The sequence below is a fragment of the Gossypium arboreum genome, chromosome 5 (assembly GCF_025698485.1).
Source record: "Gossypium arboreum isolate Shixiya-1 chromosome 5, ASM2569848v2, whole genome shotgun sequence".
NCBI lineage: Eukaryota > Viridiplantae > Streptophyta > Magnoliopsida > Malvales > Malvaceae > Gossypium > Gossypium arboreum.
Window position 1 is genome coordinate 1,041,538 of NC_069074.1, and position 27,784 is coordinate 1,069,321.

Genomic DNA, 27,784 nt, shown 5'->3' on the forward strand with positions numbered 1-27,784 from the left:
CATGGAGTAGGAGAAACCCTGACAATTTCTTGCTTGCCCAACAAACATAATATCATGTTGAAACATTATCGCCAAGTTGTCGTCCGTTAAAACCGAGTAAAACCTATCAGAATGTCAAATAACTACTTCCGGCACAAGAAAAAAAACCATCAACTGCTACACACATCTTCTCCAAACAAAGATTTTAAAGGAGAAGGAATAATGGCAACCTTTAATTTCAAAACAAAACATGACATCCGGCAACATCAATATTACCCATCGAAGTTGAAGACTCCCACCCATAACCAGAAGCGGTGGGTAAAGCCGAGGACACCACTTGTTGGGGTGGCGTAGCACAATCTCCTCCCCGGATGGGCTGATACGATACAGGCCTATTCTTGCAAGTATTCTTTACAATTCTTAAAGGAGGCCACATGAGTAATATCAATTTGAGTTCACACGTCACCGTTAAGCTGTATCACAACATACATAACAACCAAATAGCAGAAAACAAAAATATAGTTTCCCCGGGCACTATAATAATATGTATTTTTAACTTCCCTCCAACAAATTATTGTAGTTGAATTTCAAGCATTTAGAGGGGAAACAAACATGACAGGGTTTTAATATCTCTTTGTTTTAGTATCCCTTTCATTTTTGGATAAATTTAAGAAGAATTTTTTTTTTTGAAATGTATTCGATTAGTTTTTAATTTTTATTAAAAAAAATAACGATAAACTAATGTGGCACATTCATGTCGTCGTTTCAGATAAATTTTAAAGTCAAATTATATAATCATATAAGTAATCATAATCATCTATGGATCTTTATTGTCATCCAACCATAATGCCACCCATACTTTGATATCGATATACCATAATTGATTTTTCCATACTTCGACATGTATGTAGCACCAAGCCAAATAGCATGTGTTAGCAAACAAACTTTGAAATGTTGATATCAATGTACTATATCATCTTACCTTGTTTATTAAATCTCCTCAAAATAGATGAAAAAATTAACGTTTACTAACTTTATTTACTTGACATGCACTATCATGTGGATATTATGTCAACAATTAGTTTTTTATTTATTTATAAAATTATGAAATTATATTTTTAAAAATTTTAATTATTGAAAATTAATTAATTATTAACGCATGTGATTGTTAACTTTTTATTCATTTTGGGGTGATTTGATAAATAATGTAAGTTCAAAAGTTAAAAGACAAAAAATAAATAGAGGACTAAAATGACTTTCTGTGTAAAGTTAGAGAGTTAAACAAGTCATTATACCTTGATTATTTTAATGATTAACTTCAATGATTTTTAAAAATAATTGCTACTAATTTTTTGTAATTATTATTTATTTTAACGTGTGAAATTTGTGTCCTAAAGATATTAAAATTCAAACCAAATTTATGATATTTAGTAGAAGAAGATTAAATTGACTTGAAAAGAAAAAGGCCCAATATTAGTGGAAGATTTTAAATCAACATTACTTGTAGTTTAAAATTACTTTTGTGTTCATAAAAAAAATTGTGTTATGATTTATTTTAAATATTATGAGTTTAATTAAGATTAAATTTATTTTTGTAGGATAACTATTGTTCAACTAGGAGAAGGAAACTCCTTTTTCCATTATTATATAAAGGGCCATAGCACTGTTCTTTTGTATTTTTAATTGTAATTGTTTGATTTTCTGGGGAAAGACGTGCTCTCCATTTAATCTCTTCTGTTCTTTTTCTTCCATTAAAGGTAAATTAAAGTTTGTTATGATATTATGAGTTTTGAGTTTGTGATTCAATAATTTTTATTTTGATATTTATTCATTCTCCATTTTATAAATTAGGTAAAAGTTACCTTTTAATATTATTTAGAATGGTTATTTATTTAATATTTAGAGCAGTAAATAATTAATTAGAATAAGATGATCTTTTTATTGTGTTAGATTCAAGTAGAGTTATTTATCTGATATTTTGAGTAATAAAGCTTTAATTAGAATAAATTGATCTTTAATTATTTTTTATTCTAACCACTAAAATAAATTAATATAGTTTAAGTTGAATGTTAATCGGATTTATATTACGAGGAGGGATGAATAATCTAATCTAAACAGAATTAGGTTTTTTTTAGATTTCAGGAAGTGCCAATGCGCTAAACTTTAGAATCGCCTTTGTAGGATTGTTCTATTGACAAAATTAGGGTATCTCTTACAACCCTCAAGTTATATTTATTATCAAATCGATTTATTCTTTTTGAATTTGTAATTTTGCTATTTATACTCTTTTTCTTTTTATTTATTTTATTATTTTTACTATTATTTAGTTTCTTTTTATTTTTCTTGTAGTATCTCAAAAGTTTTGGTCGTTCTCTGCTCACCACAATACTAGTTGCTAGATTCGATTCTACCATCCGATATATAATTTGTAAGAAGTATGTTTATTTAATTTGCTAAATTTAAATTGAACACAATATCATTAAATTATTAGTAAATTTATGTTTTGATAATTTGATTTTAAAAATTACTTAAAACTCGTTAATAGATTTTTAAAAATTTAATCACCTAATGACTTCAATAAAATTATTAAATAATTTAGTGAGTTAAATAAAAAATTATTAATAATTTATTATTTCCTCATTTGATGATATCATCAAAATTACTGATTCTAAAATATTTCAAACCCAAGCAACAAAAAGAGTATATCCTTCATAGAGTAAGGTATATCCCATTCCATGTCCTAGAAAAAAGAAAACATTTCGGTATTATTGTAGAAAAATTATCTAATCAATCAAGTTTTGTAATCCCCACACTACAACTAATTTGATCATCTTCCATGAAACCCGTGTTTGATGACTGCACCCAGTTATTTTTGTTTTTTTATTTTATTAATTTGACAAGTCAGTCACGTTACCCCTATGAGACCGACCCTTTTTTATTTTTGTCTGAAATTGGGCAAAGGCATGCCACCATGCGACATTAGAAAACGACTGTCCACCACGTATCTCCTCTTTCTAGAATATTTAATAATCTCATTCGCATGGCTTTCCTTTTTTATTTATGTCAAATTTGGTTAACAATAAAACTAATTTCTCGAATATTTTATTTAATCTTCAAAACGTAGTTTTAAGTTTATTTTAATGTTAGATTAAGATTTGATTAAAATATTGGTCCAAAAAAGTTATGAATTGAAATTTAGTATAGATGAATTGGACCACCAATTTAAAAATAATAATTTATTCAAAATTTACATCTAGAAAAATTCAGTTGACTTATAATTCCTTAACATTAATGTAAATTAAATTTTATTTAGTCAATAATTGTCTATTTGTATATTTACATATACTTAATAATAATTTTGTGTCAACTCTATTTTTTTATATATAATGGTTTTGATTTCAACATGTTTGAGTTGAACACAAATTAGAATTTTGACTGAGAATATTCGTTAGCAGCCGGAAGATGCATTGACGAAAAGTAAAAATAAAAATAGTTAATTAATTAAGAAAAAAACACGTATATGGAAATGACTCTAGCGGAGTAATTTTAAAAATCTATTAAAATAAGCTTTGGCTGTACATCCTCTCCGAGCCATATTCTTGCTGCCAAAGAAAATCACCAATCACCGAATATTAATTTCCATACCCAAACAAATTTTTTTTTTTTTTTGAGGTGCATGTATACAAGAGCGACAAACAGGTGGTCGGTGATAGCCGGTTTTATGGTAGAGAAATTATACTAATAGCTTATCAATTATAATCCAGTGTGCGCCATAATCCTAGAATCGGACCAACTCTCGAAATCCGTAAAACCCTGACCCGACCCAAACAACAATCACCAGTGTAACCCGGTATTTCTAGATCATCCTTCCATCTGCTATATAAAGGCAAAATTTAAGAAAAGAAAGGTCATCCAGAATTTCATTTTTGGTCAACAGGATTTCACTATTCTATAAATATGTCTTTTTTAATTTTTTTCTTCGAATGTAACGTCGTTGAATGGATTCCGTTATCGCCCCGTTGTGTTTATTTATTCCTTTGAATTGTAATAACAATAAGAAAAAGAGCTATTATTGTTATTATAATAGTAATCATATTTTAAATATTAGTACTAAGAATACAATACGCTTTTCAGTGCCATCGAGTGCTGGAATCTTCAATTTGAAAAAGTTCACTGCAGTTAGCTTCCGTTACGATCACCGTTACCGTCGCGGGAGATCCGGTTGTTTGAGACGTGCAGTTATGGATTCGTCAAACTCGGCTTCTTCGCCTGACATGCAAAAGCCTAAGATCGTGACCGGTCCTGGCGGTTATGTTCTTGAAGATGTTCCTCACTTGTCGGATTACATCCCTGATCTTCCTGTAAGCTTTTCTTTTCATCGTTTCTTCCTCTTCCTATGTGTAATAATTATACATATCATTGTTTTCCCTTTGATTCCGTTCTCGGTAAAATGGATTGAAAAAAAAGAAGACAAACTGTCCTTTCACTTTTTTGAAAAGCCTGATTCTCCCTTTTTTTAGGTCGGCAACCAATTACATAATTAGATTTAATTGTTTTTTTCCCTTCTTTTCAACGTTAATCAACTTCTAATATTTTTTACTCCGGTTTTATATTACCTTGTTCCTCTGACAGACATATCCTAATCCGTTGCAAGACAATCCGGCATATTCTGTTGTCAAGTAAGTCCACTTTCACTGCCCGTTTTACAAATTTTATTCGTCAACTGTTGCAATTTTAACGGATTAGTATTAATTGGTTCTATTTCCCTTTTTCACTAGGCAATATTTCGTCCATGTAGATGACACTGTTCCTCAAAAGGTCAGCCCTCTCCTTTCATATATATGTAAAGTTCTAAGATTTTGTTCAAATTTTATTTTAAGTTCTATTTTCTGTTTACAGATTGTTGTTCACAAGGATGGTCCGAGGGGAGTACATTTTCGACGAGCCGGACCACGTCAAAGGGTATGTGTTTTGATGTTTTTTTTTTTTTTGGTTCCTTTAAGAATGAGATACGGGACGATTATGCGCTGGATTGTGTATTTACGATAGTGGTTGGATGTTTGATAGGTGTATTTTGACTCTGATGAAGTTCATGCTTGTATCGTGACATGCGGTGGACTTTGCCCTGGACTTAACACAGTGATTAGGGAGATAGTATGCGGCTTGTACCACATGTACGGTGTGAAGAAAGTTTTAGGGATAGATGTAAGTGATATTTTTATATTTTTTTCTGCAAAATATAAATCTACAGTTAAAAATATTTTAATTGTTATTACATGGAACATATTTATTAATTGAAACAATCTACCATTTTCATGATGGCTTACTATCAATTAATTAATTAAATGCGTTTGTAGGGTGGATACAGAGGATTCTATGCTAAAAATACCGTGCATTTAGATCCTAAGGTGGTCAACGATATTCATAAACGTGGTGGAACAATTCTGGGGACATCACGAGGTGGTCATGATACCTCAAAGATTGTCGATAGCATTCAAGATCGAGGTATAAATCAGGTGTATATTATAGGAGGGGATGGAACTCAGGGAGGGGCGGCTGTCATATTTGAGGTGATTTCTTTGTAATAGAATATTCAGTTTCATTTCTATTCAAATTTATGCATATTAAAAGAAAACTTTGTAATTCGTTTTACAGGAAATTAGGAGGCGTGGCCTCAAAGTTTCAGTTGTTGGGATTCCTAAAACGATTGATAACGACATCCCGGTAATCCTACTGGATTCTATAGAATATTGTTGTACTGCAATCTTGTTAGTACACAGTTGTAAATCTTTGTTTCTTATTCGCACATGACAGGTTATTGATAAGTCCTTTGGCTTTGACACTGCTGTTGAGGAGGCTCAACGTGCCATTAATGCTGCTCACGTTGAAGCTGACAGTATTGAAAATGGAATTGGTCTTGTGAAGTTGATGGGTCGCTACAGTGGTAATTTTCTCTTTTGGTCTTTCTTTGAAGTGCTAGCCCTGCATTTCCAGAAGTGAGAGAGTCACAACCTTATCAATTGAACCTCAACATATGTGCAGGTTTTATTGCAATGTATGCTACTCTTGCAAGCCGAGATGTGGATTGCTGCTTGATACCAGAATCACCCTTTTATCTAGAAGGACCAGGAGGACTTTTTGAATACATCGAAAAACGGCTTAAAGAAAACGGGCATATGGTTATTGTGATAGCAGAGGGTGCTGGACAGGAGCTGCTTTCTGAGAGCATACAATCAATGACGCTGAAAGATGCTTCAGGAAACAAGCTTCTCCAGGATGTGGGGCTATGGATATCGCAGAGGATCAAGGTATGCCATATGGATTCAACTTGGAACATTTCAATGACCTGTGCGATGATGTACAATGTGGAACTTCTTGATGTGACATTCATTTTTACCTGTCATTTTCAGGACTACTTTACAAAACAAAGGAAGATACCCATAAACCTCAAGTATATAGGTCAGTAGAATAACTATTAGCCAAAGGTGGTTATGAGCTTCTAGTTAATGACAGAAGTTTTTGAGAATTCTACTTTGTCTTCTGGCAGATCCTACATACATGATTCGGGCTATTCCAAGCAATGCATCTGATAATGTTTACTGCACACTTCTTGCTCAAAGTGCTGTTCATGGAGCAATGGCAGGGTACACCGGCTTCACAAGCGGCCTTGTCAATGGCAGGCAGACATACATACCATTCTATGTGAGTTAATCCTGAAATGTTTTGCTCTGAGTGCGTGAAGTTGAAATTTGAAAATATCAAATTATTTACTATGAGTAATAACTTTCCTATGCATGAGAACAAATTGTTAAGATGGTTGGACTAAAGTTTTTCCTTTTTTTATTTATTTATTTATTAATCAGTAAAGTGCTTAAAATTTTGCGATGATTTCTGTGCAGAGAATTATAGAGAAACGAAACAGCGTTGTGATTACGGATAGGATGTGGGCAAGACTGCTGTCTTCAACGAATCAACCAAGCTTTTTGTGCCTCAAAGACTCCATTGAAGACACAGGCGATGAAGAACAATCAAATCAATTGTTGGCGAATGGACATTGTGGCGAAGAGGATTCTCTCATTTCAAAGATATGATCAACTGAGGTCGGTATTTTTTTCATTTTTTTACCAATGTTAATACTTAATAATGTATATCCCAAAGCTACAGAAGCCAGCTTTGTCTAGTGTTGGCGGACGAGTCCATAATTATTATGTTGTATAACCAATAATGTTTGCCAGTCTGGTTTCCATCAAATTGGCAAAGTCAAGGGCAAAAGTAAAACCTACAATCTAAGTTAAAATTTCTGGTATTCTGATTCATATAATGGGGTATGAAAACAGGTGATAATGTGGCGGTGAATGCTTTCTGCAGGCAGGCGAGGCTTTAGGTTAACACAGTATTGTAGTATTAGGATTGGTCCAAGGGAACTTTTGCTTGGACTTTTGTTATTTAGGAGGAAAGAATTGGACTTTTATATGTATCAGATTTATTAATTATTAAATAATAGTATTGAGAACGATATGATGTGGAATTTTTTTATTATTGTCAATTCAGCTTCACTCTCTTTATTATCTACACTTTCTCCCTTCTTTTTAAGCGTTAAAATTTGCAATTTGCAATTTAAAATTTATTAAATGTTGTTTTCATAAAAATGATTAAACTCAAATCTAATCAGCCAGGAAAATGGAATAAAAATATTTTTATAGTATATAGTGTCTAGAGAGAAAGGGGTTGTTTAGAAAATACAAGCACCCAAATATATTTATAGGATCAGATGTTTGATGATATAAATCAAAATAAATAAATTTCTAAAAAAATCACATGATTTATTTAGATTGAAAGATTTTATACATCAATTGAATATTAATTTAAATGGCACGAATTACTTAATTATTAATTAATCACTATGATTAGTTTGAATGCATTTAAATGTTATGATATTCTCCTTTGAAGGCTTATAGTAATTTATAAATTATATTGGAGTCCAGATTAAGTTTGGCTAATTATTCATCAAGTACCCTAAAATAAATATTCATCAAGCTATTTATTTATATGTATAAGAAAAAACCTTCTGCTACATGGAGCAATCTATAAAGAATTGAAATTTGTTGCCTAAAAACAAAAAAAAGGAGAATTACTTGGTCTTCATCTGTAATTTTCCCATTAAGCCCAACAACAAAACTACTGGTGTTTTCCCGGTTAGAGGGTAGAGATACAGATCCAGGTTGAAAGAACGAAAGAAGATGGGGATCAGATTCATATTGATGGTGAACAAGCAAGGGCAGACTCGTCTCGCCCAATACTACGAGTGGCTTACCCTCGAAGAGGGCCGTGCTCTCGAAGGCGAGATCGTCCGCAAGTGCTTAGCCCGCAACGAACAACAGGTTCTTCATTCATCCCTTCATCCTCTCTTTCCTTCATTCCATAAATTGCAGCTCCACGATGTATAGGAAAGATATCGCTTTTAATCTGATAACTTTTTAATTGATTTATCTCATTAAATTCTCCGTAATTTACTTTCTGTTTTCTTTTTCCTCCCGTCTTTCATATCTTCTAAGTTGAAACAGAAGAAATATTATCTGCTCGCCATTTGAATTTCGTAATCTACGATTCCATAAATTCAAGTCCAGAATGCTAGCTGCTTGAGAATTACGCCCTATTCCAATTCGCTTTCAGTCATCATTTTGTTTTCTGAAACGAATTTAAAACATTAAAAGAACTCCGCGCTTTTCATATACCTAATTTCTTTATTTGTTTTTGGTTAAATTGTGACAGTGTTCATTTGTTGAGCACCGGAACTACAAAATTGTATATAGGCGATACGCTTCGCTGTTTTTCTTAGTTGGAGTTGACAACGACGAAGTAAGTTCCATTCTACCTTTATAATTCTTAATGCTAATTTTTCTAGAACGCAATTGTTTTGTTGAGGGGAGGTCTCGCACCCTCAAAGAGTAGAGGTGTTGTGCCTAGGGTGTATATGCACAGTTATATCCCTGGATTTGTTTCCCACCTCCGAGGATAGTCCGTTGGGTTCACAAAGTTTACGGAGTGCCTCACCTGTCACCACCAAAGAAATGTGAGCATTTGACCTTGCTGTGGTTCGAACCGTGGCTTTATATTACATTAGTGGGCAAGAACACTATAACACTTGGCTTATAATTACACTACCCCACTTGGATTTTGTGGATTATAGTTCATGCACGATGTTTGAGTATGCATAAAACGTAGATGTTTGAACAATGAAGAATTTTGGTAACATAGTTTCTAACACCAGCAGTTACTTAAACTCAAGCTTAGATTTCCAATCTGCATATTGTTCCCAACTTGTATTTATTATCTACAGTCTCCCTTGTCTTTGATGTGGTAGAATGAGCTTGCAATTCTGGAATTTATACATCTCTTGGTAGAAACCATGGACCGCCATTTTGGCAACGTGGTACGCTTCTTCACCATGGATTGATTTTCTAACCTTTTCAAAGTTACTGGATTTATATATTTCTGTCTCTTTTCGCCATGCATAACCTTATTGTTGTTTCTGTCTTGTTTGCATATTTTTTGTTTTGCAGTGTGAGCTCGATATCATGTTCCATTTAGAGAAAGCTCATTTCATGCTGGAGGAAATGGTTATGAATGGTTGCATTGTTGAGACAAGCAAGGCTAACATTCTGACTCCAGTTCAGCTGTTGGAGAAAACATCATGAGGGAGAAGAAAAAGGCTCAGTTTTCAATATCGAGTATGCTTATTTTCTTTGAGAATCCCCGCAAGTTGTTTGTTATTTTATCCCGGCTTCTCTTCTGATTTTGTTCACCTTTTTCTTTTCCATTTAGCCTTTTCAAGTTTTGCACGTACTGCTGGTACAATAAGCTAAATAGAACTAGTTTTCAACAGTTCTTTCCACGCAAAGTATATGTAGTGGTTTGTTGTATAGTCCATTTAAATTTAGAGAGTGTAAATGCCTAAATGTAGTCGGGTTTTGTGGTGGTCGAGGAAGTGGATTGGATAAAACAGGGAGTTAAAAATTCCAATTTTAATTCCATTGGGGCATGAAACAAAAGGAGACAATAATCTCTTAAGCTTAAATAAGTTAAAAAAGATATCATCAAGAAAGACCAATCTCAATCAGTTGAAGAGATCTTAATTAATTATATGCCTAACAGGATGATATATGTTAAGTGTTTTTAATCATCATAATGCGCCTAATCAAACAATCTCCAACTTCTTCCACAGCTAACATTCAATGAATCAATTCAATTAATAATTTTGAGGCCCGTCAATCACCATACTCTCAAGACACTTAGATATAAGTGACAGGGCCAAAACATCCATCCAACATACCTCATTACACTTCTACAACTGTTCACCTGCACTTTTCAAGACATGTCTTTTCACACTTCATTCGAGATAGTGTTTTAATTTTACCAAAAAAAAAAAAAGTTATTATATGTTGATTATTATTATTTTGGCCGGTGAAGATTAAAAAACATAGAAAAAATCGCATTCTTTTTATTCTTTTAAAAATAAATAAACGACAGCATAAGCCACGCGTGCGGTCTGTTACAAATTTATATGTCAAAAATAAAAAATAAAATCAAATACAGGTAGACTGACACGTTGAGATATTTCATCCGTACAAATAAAAACTGGCCCAGAGAGACTATTGGGGCGGGGGTAATATTCTGGTACGAGGAGGTCGAATTTGCATCTTTTGTCTTGAAGCCACGTGCACATCCGTTTTCAACATGTGACCATGTTAAATTTGCGATTGACGACGTGCAAAATCTAGAAGAACTAAGAGAAGCGTAGAAAAATAGTTTTATATATTTGGAATTTCGTCAAGTAAATATCAATTTTCCAAATTACACTAGATAATTATGTACCTATTCCTTTTAAGTATCTGATGAAATTAGTTTATACATAGTAAAAATTAAGCTATCGACATAGTGTGCATGTGCGTACAAATCTTTTCCATTCTATAGATAAATCTTTATATCCCTTGTTTCTATAATTAATTTATCTTGCTTAAATTTAAAGCAACTATTATATTAATTTTGATGTTTATAAGAGTTTTTAGTACACTTTTTTTTTATTAAAATTTGTTTTCTTTCTATTCTTCTCCTTTTGAATTTAATATATAAATATATATTTCTCATTTTAGTTAGTTTTCCTAAGGCAGTGCGCAATCAATGTTTTTCTGGCATGTTCATTCAAGGTCAACATTTTACTCTCCTCTCAATTTAATATTTCAAGGTCAACATTTTTACTCTCTTCTCAATTTAACATTCTTCTTTTCTATTCTTTCAATTTATTTCATATTTAATTTTAGTTCTAACTTCTTTGATTATTTTGTGCTAAATTTAAGGTTTCTATCAAAACTTTTAAAATGGGATTATTTATTTTATTTAATTTATTATTTTGGTTCAAATTTAAAAGTATAGTTTATACTACTAATATTTTTCATCAAAATTCGTAATCAATACATCAATTTCAAAAGCAAATCAATTTTTTTAAAAAAATACTAACGACGTCAACTATTAAACTAAAACTTCAAAAAAAAAAATTGCAACATGCTAACTTTTTATTTTTTAAAATATATAAACTGAAATCTTAAATTTCATAAGAAAAACAGTGAGTTCTTTGACATTATATTTTTGGGGTGTTTTGATTAACCTAAAAACGACAAAGTATCATGCTTGCCTAGTCAAATTATTTTGTCAATCGTAACCTAATTTGATGATTGGGGTCATATCAAAGGTAGCATAGTTTTGATTCTGTTACCATTTTTTCCCCTTTGACAAATAAATGGAAATATAGAACTAGTAACTAGAAAGTAACATTTGAATTGCCCCATTTGAAGTTAAAGGCTGAAACAAATGATTGTTACAAGCACTACTAAAATTGTTACATCATTCCTCTCTCACCACTCCCCATGCTTCACAGTTCATCAATAAAAAGCATTTCTATTCGAAATTTGTACAACATAATATAATCTTAATGAAAATTGTGTTCTATATTTTAATTTACTTGGTTTAAATTTTTATTTTTAAAAATTTTAAATTTCACTTTTCTATTAAATGATATATACTTTTAATTCATTAAATTTTGATGTTTTTAAAATTTGATGTAACAAATATATTTTATAAATGTAACATCATATCAAAATGTTATTTTCACTTATTAATCACTAAAATCTAATTAATAAATTAATAAATTTAATTAACATCAAAATTAAAATTTTAAAATTTAAAAGTATAGATATAAAACGATCTAATAGGAATATATAAGTTAAATCTATAACTATATACATAGTATAAAGCTAATAATTGAAGTGGACTAAACAAATTTAACTATTGAGTCAAAACTAAAATTAATTAATTTAAAAATTTGATTATATGCTCAAGAATAAAAATTTCCCAACAATCATAAAAAAAAAAGTTTATTTTGGTATATCAAAACAATAAGCTAAAACAAAAACGATGGTCCCATAAATGGTAAAATAATAGGTGAGAATATTTTAATAATAATAAAAAGAGAACATGATTTAAGGAAAAATTGCTGAATAAATCCATTACATTTTAAAGGAAAAAGTGCCCAACAACTTGTGATTTACTACTGAACAGTAAAATAATTATAAAATTATTAGTTAGTGGAATTTAAAACAGGAAGCCGACAAGATTAATTAAATTATCGAGTTTAGATTTAACAGAAAAAATTAGAAAGAAATATTAATTTTACAAATAAGAATAAAATAAAAGACTTAAATTAATTTTAACCTGAAATTTTAAATTATTTTTAATCGGTTCAACTCTTTTCATTAATCTCAATAAATGAAATGGACATGAAGAAAATGTCGATAAAAAAATTCTCCACCCGTCCACCGCCTTTGCAACACTAGGGGTCTAGCTGGATTAATAATTCCAAAGCCTCGATCACCACACAGCTCTGTCATCTGACAGTTTCCAAGTGCTCTCATGCTAACGCCACGTTGCAGTCAAATAGCCTAACGTGGCAACGTCACAATTTAGTTTTAAATATGCTTCGATAACAAGCCCGTGACTCCAACACTACCGCCACCTGGATAATTTTTACGCAGTTGAAAGCGGGAATATTAAAGGAAAAAAAAAAAGCTCATAGATTTTTAGTCAACCACGGTTAATACAAACCAAACCAGGGTTAAAACCCCCATACTGTATACTACCAGCTCTAATTATAAGCAACCAAAGCTTGCTGGTGTTTCTTTGTACATATCTCACGAACCCTAGACACCACCCAAAACAGAAAGAAAATGATGCTCGGAGAAACTCATCGTTTTAATCCAACAGTCCACGTTCCACCTTGGCCCAGCTTTGATGATGATCAAACTGCTGAGGTTCACTCTCCTCTCAACTACAATGCACCCTGCAACTACTTCAACAACAACAGTAACCCGTTTTACTTGCAGGAAGCGTTAGGAATGCTACGACGTTACTTGCCATCAAACGAACTGGATATCGAGTCAGACTCTGAGCTTTCGTTCCACCCGGATTCTCCGGTTGATGCTTGCTCTTGTGATCATTTCCGGATGTTTGAGTTCAAAGTACGGAGATGTGGACGTGGCCGTGCGCATGACTGGACTGACTGTCCGTACGCTCATCCCGGTGAGAAAGCTCGTCGGAGGGACCCCAGGAAGTATCATTACTCTGGTACGGCTTGTCCTGATTTTAGGAAAGGGAACTGTCGCAAAGGAGAAGCTTGCGAGTTCGCTCATGGGGTTTTCGAGTGCTGGCTTCACCCAGCTCGTTACCGGACTCAGCCATGCAAAGATGGGACTAGTTGTAGGCGTCGTGTTTGTTTCTTTGCTCATACTCCGGAACAGCTTAGGGTTGTCAGCTCTGTTGATTCGAATGATGGTTCACCTTCCAGTGCTAAAACGCTGAGTTTTTCCGGTTCTCCACCGATGAGTCCTCGAGCTGAGCCATCACCACCTATTTCGCCTATGGCTCAGTCGCTGAGTCGATCTCTGGCTTCGGCCTCTATTAATGAGGCGGTAGCTTCCATGAGGAACTTGCAACTCGGCAAAGTTAAGTCTTTGCCTTCATCTTGGAACGTACAAGTAGGCTGCTGCTCTCCCGCGTTCGGGTCTCCGAGAGGTGCGGTAATCCGACCCAGTTTCTGTAGCCTGCCTAGTACTCCGACCCAAAACTTGACCCGTCCTGCGATTGGGCACTTGGATTTCTGGGATGAAGCATGCGAAGAAGAGCCACAGATGGAAAGAGTGGAATCCGGTAGGGATTTACGTGCAAAGATGTTCGAGAAACTGTGTAAAGAGAATTCTTTGGAACGGGTTAACCCGACTCAGTCTTCTGGAGGTCCGAACGTGGATTGGGTTTCGGACCTGGTGAAGTAAAAAGGAAAGGGACGCTGGAAGTGATCTCGCTCGCTCGAAGTGAACATATAATTTTACATTATTATCTGATTTTATTTGAATCTTTTTGGAGTTTTCTTCTCACTGTGAATAGTTTCTGAAGAAGAAGGGGAGAAAATCTGGCATATATTTTGTGGTATTTGGTGAACCGAAATTGAAGATTTTGTATAAAATAATCGAATATTATTTCCTACAAGCGTAGTTTGTAATCTTCTATGAACTTTAGAAGATCAGAACTCAAAAACAAGATTCTTAAGCTTTTGCGTAAGGTAGCAGACAATGGATTACTCTCTACCTATATATATATTAATGGTTTGATATTGTGCTTATTGAAGTGTAATTATTATTATTATTATCCAAGTTGCTGAATCTTTGTTTAGTAGTAATTTTCTTATTAGTATTATTGTAATTATCCATTAGCTTTGTATGTTCTTGTTGTGGTCCTGCATGCGAAGGAATTCAAATGTTTGATGGTTTTAGAATAAACAAAGGTGAAGACTTTTGCCATTGAAGATGACGCAAACCCTGATCTTCCTAAAACTTCCAAGAATGATGATGTTTGAAGTGTACTAAAAGTTAAATCAGTCAATTACTCTAAAACCTTTCTTCGCCATCAAATGTGGATTTTTTGAAATGGAAATGGAGAACGATATGAGGATTTTCTGGGAAGTTTTGGATGATTTTCTTAAAGCGACACCCTTGGGTTGGGAAAGCAATCAAAGCATTGTTTGTTTCCTTTTTATAAAATTAATCTAGAGTTTTGAAGAGTAGCCCAGTTTTTTCTTTTTACCAGTTAAGATGGTCACATGGTGGTGGTGGTGGGGTATTATTGAAGTGTAAAAAGAAACATCTATGAAAAGAGGAAGCAGAGAGTTTTAATTATTAGCCTTCCAACACGCAACATCATGAAATCCCATTCAACTGCTTTGATAAAGACGATGGTACGTTCATTTGATGATGATGAGGTGCTCTTGTGGAGTCCCTCTTAACTTGGGGCAATGTGGATGTGCAAAAAAGCTGAGCCAAATTGTGGTTTTAGATTAATATAGACCCTTCCATTTCTAAATAATAATGAAAGCTTGATTTAGACGTCTTAGGTTAGCTTGAGGGTTTTACCATGATTAATGTGGTTTCTGACTGTTTCGAGCTATTTGATGGTTATTTCTAAAACAAATTACGCTCAATTTTAAAAATTTTCAAAATACTTACATACTAATCGAAAACTTTCGTTTCAAAATTAATTTTTTCCATGAACCACGAAAAATTATAGCATACAAATATTAACTGCAAAAAAAAAAAAAAGACTAATATTTTGTTATGTTTGTGACATTATAGTTATAGGTATATGAAGACATTACACCCTCCATAGTCATTGGTGATGGAGTTGAGGATTGAACTAAATTTATCAAAAGAACTAAATGTTTGGGGAAAATGATTACGAAACTTACTGGCAAATTCTGACAATAATTGCATTGGTTTTCAATTCAATTGACCGAATACGAGGAACAATGATGTTAAAAGTAGCTTCTAAGTTAAGTAATTTGTTTCAAGCACAACTTTTGGTTGCTGTTTTTATTATAAAATATCATTTAGATCCCTATAAGAAAGTATGGGTATTGGATTTAAAAGCTTAATTCTGTATTGCAATATATGTTCGAAATGAAATGAAGACGTAGGTAATCGTAAATACCACTCCCAATTGATGAACTTAGAAGGAAGAATAAAAAAATAAGAACAATGGGCTTTGTTTTTTTGTCTATTTACAAATTTAGCCCCACCTACCTAGAAACTCAAAAAGATTGATAAATGAATTTTGGTATCTTCATCCAATGAATATGAATATTATGTCAAAAAGAAAAAAACACTTCTTTTTTCTTTATTTCCTTTTCTGACATGTTACTACATTTTTGTTACTTTGATGTCATCTTTCATCTTATTTCACCAATCTCCCAATTTAAACAAATGTTTGAGTTAATCAGCAAATTAAACTAGAATATATTAATGTTTAGCTCGATTATAACTCATAAGTTCAACTAAGTTTATTTTTAATTAATTGAGTTTCAAGTAGAATATAAAGCTTTTAAATGAACAAACATAATATATAAATGCAATTCAACAATACAATTTTATCTCAAAATGTTAAATTCGGTGAATGTAAAATTAAATTTCCTTCAAATTAAGTTCAAAGTTTTATTCTTTCCAATACCCTTTAATTTTGCTCATTCCTTAGTATTTAAATGACAAATTAAGAAATTTTCAGTAGTTATCAAATCTATAAAATCATTAAGCTGTGAAATTGTCCATAGCTATTTGCCGGCAAAGCAATGTTACTGCAACCTAGTAAAGTCAAGTGCCAGAATTGGCCTTCGGAGTCTTGCACTATAGAAAAGAAGATTGAAAATATAAAATTTTTAAAACTACATTTAAAAATAAAATACTAAAAAGTGCAATTAAGTTATTGATGTTCATAAATATTAAACTTTTTATTTGGTTTTTATAGTTATATAATGCAAACTTTTTTATGAGAATTTTACATTCCTCTTTAATAAATTATAAAATTGATTAGATATACTTCAGCATTAACATTATTTTTTCAAAAGATTGATTTTATTGAATCATCAATGCAGTTTTAGATTCCACAAACAGGATAAAAATTGACAAATGTCCTATAAAGATGTAATAAAATATTAAAAAAAATATTTAAAAAAAATTGTAATTTTTTTAGCATACTTGTAGAAAAAGTGTAGTAAATATTACCAAAAAATTTTGACATTTTCTCAATAATAAACAATAAAAATTACGGGCACCAGAAAATGATTAACATTGACACGCCTCCCAAATCCAGTCATCATTCAGGAAACCCAGACTCATTATTCATAGAAAATAATGCAACCTTTATTTAAGTTCTTGCAATCTTTTATGTACATTGAATGTTTTGAACAATTAATGCCATACAAATTTAAAAGGCACGATTCAATAATACAATGTGGTAGCTTCTCTCTCATGTTTTGCAACATGAACAAAACCAATTCTCTACTAGACGCCTGAATAACAAAAATATATAATAAAATCAAATAATTAGCATCAAATAATGGTCCCATCATGGCTGGCTATGGTGAACTCCATTTGTCAGAGCAGTAGTCCATAAGATCCATCTGTAATTCTCCCTAGAATAAACTGAACTAAGAGTGAATTACCTTAAAGTGCCATCTCAGCCTGCAATGCTGCGAGTTCATCTTCCTCAGCTGTGCGCTTTGGAGCATTATGAGCTGGTTGCCTGCCAGCAGGAGCCTGCACCGCAGCTGCAGGAGCAGGAGCAGTTGTTGCAGGCTGGAGAAGCTGTTCTTCCAACTCAGCACCTTCAAGTTCTTCGAGTTCCGCTTCCAATTCATCCTACAGCATCAAAGTTCTGACCATTTTTAGCTGTGTATAAATGCTATACATGGTATTCATCAACATTAGACAATAGCGGGAAAAGGGGAAGAAAGAATGCATCACAAAATAATAACCTCATCAAAATCAGCAGCAGCTCCAATGGGAGTTGAAAGTGCTTCCTGAATCTGTTTCATGTTCTCGGTTTGTTCATTGATCTCGTCCATTGTTTTGTCAACATCATCTATATTCCTGTAAAGAATGTCATACATTTAGTAAAACAATGAGAATTATTCCCAGCACGAGCTTCATTAAGGCCCAAAAATGCTAATTTAGATAGTATAAATTTGCAAGTCAGCACACTCCAATAGAATGGTGAATGACAATGCAACAGTAGAAATATATCGATCACATACGTTGCTTTCTGCATTGCCTTCATTGCAGATGCTCCACTTCTCAATGCATCTACAGTCTCAGTTGTGGCTTTAGCAGCTTCTAACATTATCATCTGTAGAAGATGATTTATAGCAATAATTATGGCCTCAACAGAAACAGTAGCAACTAAAAAAAAGGCTCTTAGGGACAAATTCAAGCTCACCTGATCATGAATACGAAGCTGGAAGTTTCCAAGCTGTTCAATTTGCTGTTCATATAGTCTTTTTCTCTTCAAGCATTGTATAGCCGCTGCATAAGATTAGCATCAATAAGTACTAAGACCAAACAATAGAAATTTGGCAACCGATACACACATGGGTTAAAAATAAGTAATCATTAATATATCACATTATATATAAGAATACATAGCTAAAATATTTTAACTTATTTCTACACGAGTACAATTTTGAATGTAAAAATTGCAAAGGACACCAGCACATTAGCAATTAGAAAATCAGAATTAAATCTAAGCACACAAATGTTAATCTACATCAGAAAATCAGTAAATGTCAGAAGAACATAAAGATCACAGTTACTAAGAAAACAAAAGACTATAGAGACAAGATGCAGTGGAACATTAGTGCGGATTAATTTTTTTTTCCACCTCTTTTGGAGCATCTTTACACTAATGTGTTCTTTCCTTTCTTTTGGAAATTGAAAAGAATAGAAACTAGTGGGGGAGGAGAATTATTTACAGAAAGGAAAAGAAAAAAAAACCCAGCAAATTTCTAATATAAGTGCTAACAAAATATGAATATTACTCATGAAACTCCAACATAAGTAAGCTAGAAGCCATCACATCGTACTGCTGCAAGACAGTTTTTTGTCTTTTGACACATCAAGAAACCAAACATGAAAGCTACTATGATTCACAAAATCAAAAGTCAGCCTGTTCCACTGAAACTTGATATATATTTCTGCATATATTGCAACTATACCTCTCTTGTTTTTCGCTTTGGTGAATTCCTTGGCCTTTTCAACCTCTGCAGAAGCCTTCTTCAGAAGTACTTTTTCCTTTTTCTCTAGCATTTCGAGGGTCTACATGATGGAGATCAATATAGTCTTCAGTTACGCAAAAGGTAGAAGAGAAACAATGTACATTAATCAGTGGAAACAAATAAAGAGTCCCATTTTCAGTTCGCAGCACAACATTGACAAAATTCCTATAAAAACATCAATCTCCGTCATGCTGTCAAATTTCAGTGAGATCAACAAGGAATATGTACACACACACAAAAGATTTTCTTTTAATACTTAAATTCGGTGGTAATAATTTGTACTATACTCATGTTTAGAAAATTACTTACTTTACTGCAAAAATTTAAGAGTTCAAACCAATCATGGCTGCTAAACTTCAAAGCACCGAATCCACTAGGATTGTGTTTGGAAACTTGGACTTCAAGCAATTGATTTGGATTTTGAAGATAGTGTAATTGAGTAACAGAAAAAATTTAAATAACATTCATGATTATTTTTCAAATTACGCATTTGTTGAACGCCTATTCAAATGCATGACACATTTAACCTTAATTAATTCACACGTGATGTAATCTATATTTATATAACTGTTTATACATGACCACAATTTATACAAAATATGAAATCTAAAGTCCAATATCGAAATTCACGTTTCGAGATATAGCACAAAAGACAATTTTAAAATTCAATAATTTGCAGAACGCAAAATAAATCCAAAGCAAATAACTGAATTCCCAATAATAAAAAATCTAGCATATACCTCGTGTAATTTATCTAATGAGGTTAGAGCATTTGGTTCCTGTTTGGGTTTTCCTAAAAGCCGGTTAAACATGGTGAATTCCCCGCGATTAAACCCCCGATCTTCTGTTTAACAACAACCACCAATGTGATCAGACAAAAAATAAACATAATCCATCAGTTGAAAACAGAAGAAGAAGAAGAAGAATATTCAAGCAATTAAATATAAGCGTTTAAAAGAAAAGAATCGAAAATATTCAGAAGGGGAGAAAAGTTCCCACCTGTGAAATTGAGAGATTGAAAGATCTCTGGATTTCTTGGACGAAAGAAGGGGGAGGGGATTTTTATTTAACAGATTTCGATAGAAATAAAAGAGAGATAAAGAATTAATTTTTTTGTTGGGTTAATTTAAGTAGTGAAGTAATATTATATTATAGGGTAAATTCACCAATAATGACTTAATTTTAGGGTAGTTGACAAAACAGTCATTAAAGTTTTAATTAATTCAGTCACTTAACTTTCTATAGTAGTGGGAAGAGGGAGAGGGATGAGAGAGGGGGTGAAAAATGGTACCTCTGTTATATTTGTAACGGAAAATGATTAGTGGTAACTGTTTTATTATTTTTCAAAAATTAAGTTATTAAATTGAAATTTGAGTGATTATTTTATCAGCTACCTTAAAATTGAATGATTGTTAGTGTAATTTACTATATATTATATTATATTGTACCAAAAAGTATTATTTATAATGGTTATTTATTTTAGGGTTTAAAATTTCTCTTTTCAAAATAATATATAATTTTTATATATTTTTATTTTATGAATAATTTTTAGTTTTCTAAGATATTCTTGAAAAATAAATTTAGTGATTAACTTTTCGTATTTTATAAATTTATTAAAATATAGTTGATAATTCTCAATTAAATAGATAATTGTTTTATAAGTTATTCATGTTTTATTTTAAAATAATATATGAAACAAATTTTTAATTAAACAGGTCAGTGGAGAAATTATTTTTTAGCATTTCTTATCATTATCGAAATTTGAAATATATATTAGATTATTTTACAATATTGAAATAGCTGAAAATGTAATTAGTTAATAAATGAATTTATATAAAAAACTAAGTAGAGATGTCATAAATCATAATTTCTCAAGTTCAAATTTTTGTATTTTTATTTTATAAAATAAAAGGTATGAAAAGGCAAACTATCCTTAAAATAGGATAAATTGTAAGATTAGTCATCCGATTATTAGTCTATTTTATTTTTAATTACCAAACATAAAATATTCAATTTCATCACTAATGTTTTCTTTTGATTTTCTTTGATAGTTTTCCGAAAAATTGTTAACAATAATGATTAAATAGTATTTTTTAATTGTACAATAATCCTTTTAGCCCTCAAAGAATTATACATTATACTAATTTATTTAATTTTTAAATAATTTAATAAATTTAAACTTTTACATTAACAAATTATAACAATTTAATAATTTTATTCAATAAAAATCACACATGGATAAAAGAAATAATCAATTGATGTGTAAAAGTTGATATTATTTCTTGTAAATTGGTAATCATATTCCTGTAAATGGGTGATGGTACTATCAAAGCATCAACAGTTTTCTCAGATATAAAAAGAAGATTCAAAAACAAATAATGACAAGTTGAAGCAGATTTTATTAACCCAAACCCACAAAATTAAAAATATCAAATTAAAGTACCTCTACATAAGACAGGGACTAATAATAGAATTTAATAAAAGAACCTTATGTATAGATACATAGGTAAACTTCTCATGATAATGTAAATAGAGTTACTGTTTTCACCGTACGTTGACCCTAAACCGAACAACATTGTTTCTGCTCCACCGTCTGTAATTAGCAACTTTTTTCTGCTCCACTGTCTATTCTGGCCTTCTCTCCATAGGGAGGCCATTGGTTTCATTCACTTCCTCGCATTCAAACCCAAATTACGAATCCATTTTAATTTCTTCTTCATGGCTTTCCTCAAATTGGTTTTCCTGATTTTCATTCTCCATTCATTTATGCCAATACCCATTTCTTCAACCCCTTCACTAAACAAGGAAGTATTCGCTCAAATCCGACCCGACTTCCTTGATTTTGCAAAGAAACCAGAGATTATGGATTGGATGGTTGGTATTAGAAGAAAAATACACGAGAATCCCGAGCTTGGTTATGAAGAGTTTGAGACTAGTAAGCTTATAAGAGCCGAGCTTGATCTGATGGGGATCCCTTACAAATACCCAGTTGCTGTTACTGGTGTTGTTGGCTATATTGGCACTGGCAAGCCTCCTTTTGTCGCACTTAGAGCAGATATGGATGCTCTTGCCATGGAGGTAGTCTGTTTTAATATTGTTGATTTTAGTCAATCGATAATAAAAAAAATACCAATACCTTAATATTAGATTAGTGCTTAAATATTCAGTGCAGTTTATACATGAGTTTGATGTGATGGAATGTTGTTGTTGTTGTTGTTTTAAATTACAGGAGCTGGTAGAGTGGGAACATAAGAGTAAGGTTCCTGGAAAGATGCATGCTTGTGGACATGATGCTCATGTTGCTATGCTTCTTGGTGCTGCAAAGATGCTTCAAGAACATCGAAATGACTTACAGGTTCCTTGCAATTATTATTTTTTCCATGTTAATTAATGTAGCCTCTGCAAAATATTAGCTTCCTAATATGTTAAGTGGTGATAATAGGGAACAGTTTGCATGGTTTGATACATCTGCTGTTCATGCTAAATATAAAACCGGTGTTTAATAGGGAACAGTTGTTCTTATTTTTCAACCGGCTGAAGAAGGGGGTGGGGGAGCCAAAAAAATGTTAGATGCTGGGGCAGTAGATAACGTTGATGCCATCTTTGCACTCCATGTATCTATTAAATTCCCGATTGGTGTTGTAGCGTCCCGTCCTGGCCCGATTTTAGCTGCAACCAGTTTCTTTGAAGCTGTAATAAATGGAAAGGGGGGACATGCCGCACTTCCTCAGCATACAGTAGACCCAATTTTAGCTGCTTCCAATGTGATTGTTAGTTTGCAACATCTAGTTTCACGTGAAGCTGATCCCTTGGATTCTCAGGTAATCCCTTCAAAAGTTTTGTCAAACTTTCACTAACTCCATCGAAGTGTACATAACCCGTATGCAATTTTACAGCATTGCAATTTATGGTTTGGTATAATGAAACTTTTATTGCTTTTTTTCCCTCTTTTGATTTCAAAGCAAATGCATTTCACTTATAAATTGTGCTATAGATATTATGTTAATTTCTCTGACTCTTGGTAAGATTTTACTTGTATTCAAGATCCTTGTGAATTTCATTTCTGTTATTGCTTAAATGCCAAGATAAAAAATTTCAATTTAACTAGCTTAAAAAATATGATCTTGTTAAGGTGGTTAGCATTGGAAAATTCCAAGGAGGTGGTGCATTTAACGTCATTCCAGATTCTGTTACCATCGGTGGCACTTTTAGGGCATTTTCGACAGAAACCTTTGTTCAACTTAAACAAAGGATCGAGGAGGTATGTTTATTACGAGAATAGCTTGTTGGAAGCTTAAGATGGCTTCTTTTCCATCTGCATTGGACTTCAGGAGGGAATTTTCTTTTCCTGCTTTTAAGAGTGGAAGAGGAGAATGGAACTTCTGTTATAGAGTACTCTGTGATAAATGTTAACTTACAATGCGAAGCTGCAGGTTATTACGAAGCAAGCAATTGTACAGAGATGCAATACTAAAGTCATATTCCATGAAAGTTCCTCTTACCCTGTGTGCTTCAACAACAAAGAGTTGCATGAGCATTTCAGAAAGGTTGCAGTGGAAATGTTGGGCGTGCATAATGTGGTAGAAGCAGTAGCTAATATGGGAGGAGAGGACTTTGCATTCTTTTCGGAGGTGATTCCAGGACTTTTCTTCTTTCTTGGAATGAAGAACGAAACTCAAGGACCACTTCAATCAGGGCACTCACCCTACTATACGGTTAATGAAGATGTATTTCCATATGGTGCAGCTCTTCATGCATCATTGGCAACAACTTACCTCTCGGAAAATCCACCCAAACATACTTCACCACCGGAAGGAAGTTTTCATGATGAACTCTGAGTGATAAACTTCTGCGATGTCATGCACATATCTACTTGTATGGCTCATACAAACTGTTTTGAATTTATATGTGGATGGAGCATACCGTTCGAAACTCATAATGCTTCATTCAACAATGTTGTCCTGTGACTCCTGTCAGTATTTGTTATGGATAAATGAAGGCATTAAGTTAGGAAAATGCCAATATTTTTAAACATTTCTCTGGATGCACATTGATTGAAACTTGATTACAAGCATGCTATTGATTGCTCTTTGCTTTTTTCATTTTGCTCAACCCCAACGGAAAATGGATGTTGAGTTCATAATAAATTAAGGTGTTTGTCGACATATCTTGATTTAATTGTCGTCATAATTTTGTTGGTACATCAAGATTTGAGGGGATAGATTTTGAATTTTGAATTTTTAAATAGAAATGATAAAATTTATAAACATTAAGGGTTAAATTTGTTGATTTTTTATATTTAGGATAAAATTGATAAAAATGTATAAATATTAAAGGGTTAAATTTGTTACTAAACTAAACATCAGCTATGACAATTAATGAGAGAATGACTAAAATATTTAATTTTGAAAAATTTAATAGCTAAATGAGAAAAATTAAGAATTAAATGACCAAAGTATAACATAATTATTTTTGTATTTTAACCTTATTATTATTACTGCTCAAACAGGCTCCCCAAATGTGCAAAGTAGGCCCCACCTAGTGTCCACAGAAGCCACTAGAATGCAAATGGGGGCCCAATCCCTAGGGAGGCTCTCACAAGTGTAACAAGTTCGAAACGATGCACTTTTAAGAAGAGCCTAACGATTTTGTTATGTGGCAAGAATGTGTTGGAAGAGACTATGAGGCCTCAAAGAGTTTTAAAGTCTAAAATAGAGACCAGAATCTTATAGAATTGAGTAGAATTTTCCGGAAGTAATAAATTACTTTAACAATGTGTAAAATTGTTAAGACTATTTGGCGGCATAATTTTAATCATCGGATGTAATAAATGTTAGCCATCTAATTGAAGGGATTTGATCTATATAAAGGAGACATCTTCCTCATTTGTACAACTATTCTCCTAGTCTATGTACTATCTAAATAAAAAGGTAAATTAAGTTTTGATTTGTTAGTATTAAATTATTTACTAAATAATTAACTTTTTTGTTATTTTGTTATCTTATTAATAATTTTTTAATTTTTATTTAAAATTTACTTAATAAATAAGTCTTAATTATTATTTTCTTTAAACTTTAAAAATTAAAAGGTTAATAGATATTTTTAAAGTAATCAAGTAAATATCTTATTCAATGACATTTCTAGAAAAATTAGTTGGGTTAATTGTTTTAATTTTGGATAATCGATGATCTGTTTGTTGGTGTGATTGTGTTAATAATTCGGGTAGCACAGATATCTTGTCTTAGGCTTGCTTTTATAGATCCAATATATATTTAAAAACAACAAATATCTTTTATCTCTAAAATTTAAAATTATTTATATAACACTTTTTATTAAACAAACCTTAAATAATAAAAAAATAAACAAATATAGGAGTGAAAAACAAAAGTTTAAAAATGTAATAATTAGCAGGGATATATGCAAGTTATCATTTTTATATATTTTTTCTACAAAACACAAATCAATAACTTAATTAAAAACATATTAATGGTTCATGGTTATTGCATGTAACGATTCAAGTACTCAACTTACCAACTTAGACCTCAAGGTTGCTAATGACATTCATAAACATGGTGGAACAATCCTTGAGACATCATGAGGTGGTTACAATACATAAAAAATTGTTGATAGTATTCAAAATCAAGGCATCAATCAAGTTTACATTATTGGAGGAGATGGAACCCAGAGAGGTGCAACTATAATATTTGAAGGGCTTGAACAGCAAAATGGTATCTAAACTACACTAATTTTCTTAAATTGGTACTGAAACATTTTTTTGGGTCAAAATTGTTACTTAACCTATTAAACTATTATCCATTTTACCTAAAATGTTAGTTCTGTTAAAAAAAATTCAGCCAATCATAACTTGCCACGTAAACCTCTATTTATTTTACTCATCTTCTTATGTTTTATTGTCATCAAACCATTTTTATGAGATTTTCTTACATTTTCTCGTCAACCAAATACTCAACAATGCTTCCTTGTGCAAAGTTTCCATCATTTTATCATCTTTCAGTTTCAACTGTTTCTACCATCTTCAAGTTTCCAATCTTCTTCTTTCTTCACCTGATTCTTTTCTTATACAGGGATATAGAAAACCTAAAAAGACTTTTAAAATATCAATCTTAAAAAAATATAAAAAAATTATCTAAGAAAATAAAGTTTATATTGAAAACCCAGAAAATGAGGAAGAAATAAGAAAATAAGGAAATAAGAGCTCGTGGAGGACTAAAGCTTCCTGATTTTCTGATTTTTAATTTGATTTTATTATTATATTTCCTTTTCTTTTTCTAATGATGATCATCCATGTTTTTGCCTTTTTACCAACAATGCCTACAAGCTTTTATGTCAGCTATATTTTCTGCCTCAAATCCTTATTAATCCTTCTCCCTCTATCTAGTTTTGTTTAGTCCTAACTTTTTTTTTTTTATTTCTTCAACATGGATTTTCAATAGAAACTCTATTTTTTTTAGTATAGTTGAGGTACTATTTTGTTGTTTAAGCTTATTCGAGGTGATTTTTTTAATAGAATACTCAATCTCATTTATATTCAAATTTGTGCATATTAAAAGAAAATTTGTTTCGCGCTTTGCAAGAAATTAGGAGGTGTAGTCTCAAAGTTTCAGTTGCTAAAATCCCTAAAATGATTAACAACGACATCCCAATAGTCTTCTTGAATTGTATTGAATGTTACTGTACTAGAATTTTGTTAGTACATAGTTCTAATTGTTAGCATTAAATTTATTTAATCAAATATCATGTCATATGTGTTGAACAAAATTGAATTATCAACTAAATAATTAACTCTTTTTTTTCTATTTTGTTATCTTACTAATACTTTTTAAATTTTTATTTAAAATTTACTTAATAAATAATGTTAGTTATTTTCTTTATCTCTAAATTTTAAAATTATTTATATTATACTTTTTTTTAACTAAGCAAACCTTAAAAAAACAAATATAAGAGTGACAAAGAGAACTTTAAAAATGTAATAGTTGTAAAAAAAACTTGAATAAAGAAAATAATCAATCACCTCTTAAAATGGAGTGTAGGAGCTTAATAAATCTAGATTATAATTTTATTTGAGCAAAATAATTTCTTTCTAAACTTCATATCGCACTCTCAACAACACTATTAATGTTGTGTTAATATCTATGCTAGTTATGCTTTCTTAAGAAAAAAGTCGCATGTGGATAATATATTGACAAATAGCTTTCTTTGTTAATATATGTCATTAGTAAAGTAGGTAGTTAGTGTTTTAACAAAACAGAACTTTCTTTGTGTTCTTTGGTTAAAAACGACAACTAATAAATGATAAAATTTGTAGGTAAGATAATAAACTCTTTAATTAAAAGTGACAACAAATAAATGATAAGAGTTTGTATCGTGAATATTAAATGCATTATTGTAATTTTTGTAAACATAACGCATTACTATTAAAAAGAATAAAAAACTAAAACTATCTATCAACATTAGATTGTTACTATGCCAAGACTTATAAAAGCTATCTATTGTGTTTTGTTTATTGCTATGCTAAAACCTTTTTTTTTTTTATCAAACTTGATATCCGTCTTTCAAGATTCAATTTGATGTAATGAGTCA

The 27,784-nt window shown here is 31.6% G+C and overlaps 5 protein-coding genes across 8 annotated transcripts; 4 read left to right on the forward strand and 1 right to left on the reverse strand.

The window, feature by feature from the left end:
* The first annotated feature begins 3,560 nt into the window (after positions 1-3,560).
* Positions 3,561-7,507, forward strand: LOC108485440 (ATP-dependent 6-phosphofructokinase 3). The gene is made up of 13 exons (XM_017789276.2): positions 3,561-4,340; positions 4,612-4,658; positions 4,758-4,797; positions 4,879-4,941; positions 5,047-5,184; positions 5,337-5,549; positions 5,635-5,703; positions 5,794-5,923; positions 6,022-6,287; positions 6,390-6,438; positions 6,527-6,681; positions 6,879-7,079; positions 7,317-7,507. The coding sequence occupies exons 1-12, from the start codon at positions 3,978-3,980 to the stop codon at positions 7,068-7,070; spliced, it is 1,725 nt and encodes a 574-aa protein (XP_017644765.1). The 5' UTR covers positions 3,561-3,977; the 3' UTR covers positions 7,071-7,079; positions 7,317-7,507.
* A 644-nt stretch (positions 7,508-8,151) lies between these two features.
* On the forward strand, positions 8,152-9,880 carry LOC108485512 (AP-4 complex subunit sigma-like). Of its 2 annotated transcripts, XM_053028693.1 has the most exons (5): positions 8,152-8,360; positions 8,752-8,838; positions 9,344-9,412; positions 9,543-9,710; positions 9,805-9,880. In XM_053028693.1, the coding sequence occupies exons 1-4, from the start codon at positions 8,220-8,222 to the stop codon at positions 9,675-9,677; spliced, it is 432 nt and encodes a 143-aa protein (XP_052884653.1). In that variant the 5' UTR covers positions 8,152-8,219; the 3' UTR covers positions 9,678-9,710; positions 9,805-9,880. The 2 variants fall into 2 exon arrangements, with proteins under 2 accessions (XP_052884653.1, XP_017644854.1); XM_017789365.2 differs by having other exon boundaries at positions 9,543-9,880.
* A 3,239-nt stretch (positions 9,881-13,119) lies between these two features.
* Positions 13,120-14,764, forward strand: LOC108484479 (zinc finger CCCH domain-containing protein 20-like). 2 transcript variants are annotated; one of them, XM_017788280.2, is made up of 2 exons: positions 13,186-13,343; positions 13,416-14,764. In XM_017788280.2, the coding sequence occupies exons 1-2, from the start codon at positions 13,260-13,262 to the stop codon at positions 14,358-14,360; spliced, it is 1,029 nt and encodes a 342-aa protein (XP_017643769.1). In that variant the 5' UTR covers positions 13,186-13,259; the 3' UTR covers positions 14,361-14,764. The 2 variants fall into 2 exon arrangements, with proteins under 2 accessions (XP_017643768.1, XP_017643769.1); XM_017788279.2 differs by having other exon boundaries at positions 13,120-14,764.
* Positions 14,765-17,248: 2,484 nt separating this feature from the next.
* Positions 17,249-20,328, reverse strand: LOC108485412 (vacuolar protein sorting-associated protein 32 homolog 2-like). Of its 2 annotated transcripts, XM_017789246.2 has the most exons (8): positions 20,183-20,328; positions 19,924-20,027; positions 19,124-19,223; positions 18,349-18,434; positions 18,167-18,258; positions 17,888-18,002; positions 17,576-17,771; positions 17,249-17,422 (listed from the first exon to the last, which is right to left on the reverse strand). In XM_017789246.2, exons 2-7 carry the CDS (start codon positions 19,993-19,995, stop codon positions 17,577-17,579), a joined length of 660 nt encoding a protein of 219 aa, XP_017644735.1. In that variant the 5' UTR covers positions 19,996-20,027; positions 20,183-20,328; the 3' UTR covers positions 17,249-17,422; position 17,576. The 2 variants fall into 2 exon arrangements, with proteins under 2 accessions (XP_017644735.1, XP_017644734.1); XM_017789245.2 differs by having other exon boundaries at positions 17,249-17,771; positions 19,924-20,024; positions 20,183-20,324.
* A 1,341-nt stretch (positions 20,329-21,669) lies between these two features.
* Positions 21,670-24,215, forward strand: LOC108483969 (IAA-amino acid hydrolase ILR1-like 4). Its single transcript, XM_017787539.2, has 5 exons — positions 21,670-22,261; positions 22,413-22,538; positions 22,690-23,004; positions 23,316-23,444; positions 23,617-24,215. Exons 1-5 carry the CDS (start codon positions 21,902-21,904, stop codon positions 24,019-24,021), a joined length of 1,335 nt encoding a protein of 444 aa, XP_017643028.1. The 5' UTR covers positions 21,670-21,901; the 3' UTR covers positions 24,022-24,215.
* Positions 24,216-27,784: the final 3,569 nt, after the last annotated feature.

Excerpts from the sequence above, each read along its gene's own strand:
- LOC108485440 (XM_017789276.2), top strand. The coding sequence starts at position 3,978 with ATGGATTCCGTTATCGCCCCGTTGTGTTTATTTATTCCTTTGAATTGT. Across the intron at positions 4,341-4,611 it reads ATTACATCCCTGATCTTCCT|ACATATCCTAATCCGTTGCA; the intron begins GTAAGCTTTTCT and ends TTCCTCTGACAG. Across the intron at positions 4,798-4,878 it reads ATGACACTGTTCCTCAAAAG|ATTGTTGTTCACAAGGATGG; the intron begins GTCAGCCCTCTC and ends TTCTGTTTACAG.
- LOC108485512 (XM_017789365.2), top strand. The coding sequence starts at position 8,220 with ATGGGGATCAGATTCATATTGATGGTGAACAAGCAAGGGCAGACTCGT. Across the intron at positions 8,361-8,751 it reads TAGCCCGCAACGAACAACAG|TGTTCATTTGTTGAGCACCG; the intron begins GTTCTTCATTCA and ends AAATTGTGACAG. Across the intron at positions 9,413-9,542 it reads ACCGCCATTTTGGCAACGTG|TGTGAGCTCGATATCATGTT; the intron begins GTACGCTTCTTC and ends TTTGTTTTGCAG.
- LOC108484479 (XM_017788279.2), top strand. The coding sequence starts at position 13,260 with ATGATGCTCGGAGAAACTCATCGTTTTAATCCAACAGTCCACGTTCCA.
- LOC108485412 (XM_017789246.2), bottom strand. The coding sequence starts at position 19,995 with ATGTTTAACCGGCTTTTAGGAAAACCCAAACAGGAACCAAATGCTCTA. Across the intron at positions 18,435-19,123 it reads CAAAGCGAAAAACAAGAGAG|CGGCTATACAATGCTTGAAG; the intron begins GTATAGTTGCAA and ends AATCTTATGCAG. Across the intron at positions 18,259-18,348 it reads AGCTTCGTATTCATGATCAG|ATGATAATGTTAGAAGCTGC; the intron begins GTGAGCTTGAAT and ends CATCTTCTACAG.
- LOC108483969 (XM_017787539.2), top strand. The coding sequence starts at position 21,902 with ATGGCTTTCCTCAAATTGGTTTTCCTGATTTTCATTCTCCATTCATTT. Across the intron at positions 22,262-22,412 it reads TGGATGCTCTTGCCATGGAG|GAGCTGGTAGAGTGGGAACA; the intron begins GTAGTCTGTTTT and ends TTTAAATTACAG. Across the intron at positions 23,445-23,616 it reads TTAAACAAAGGATCGAGGAG|GTTATTACGAAGCAAGCAAT; the intron begins GTATGTTTATTA and ends GCGAAGCTGCAG.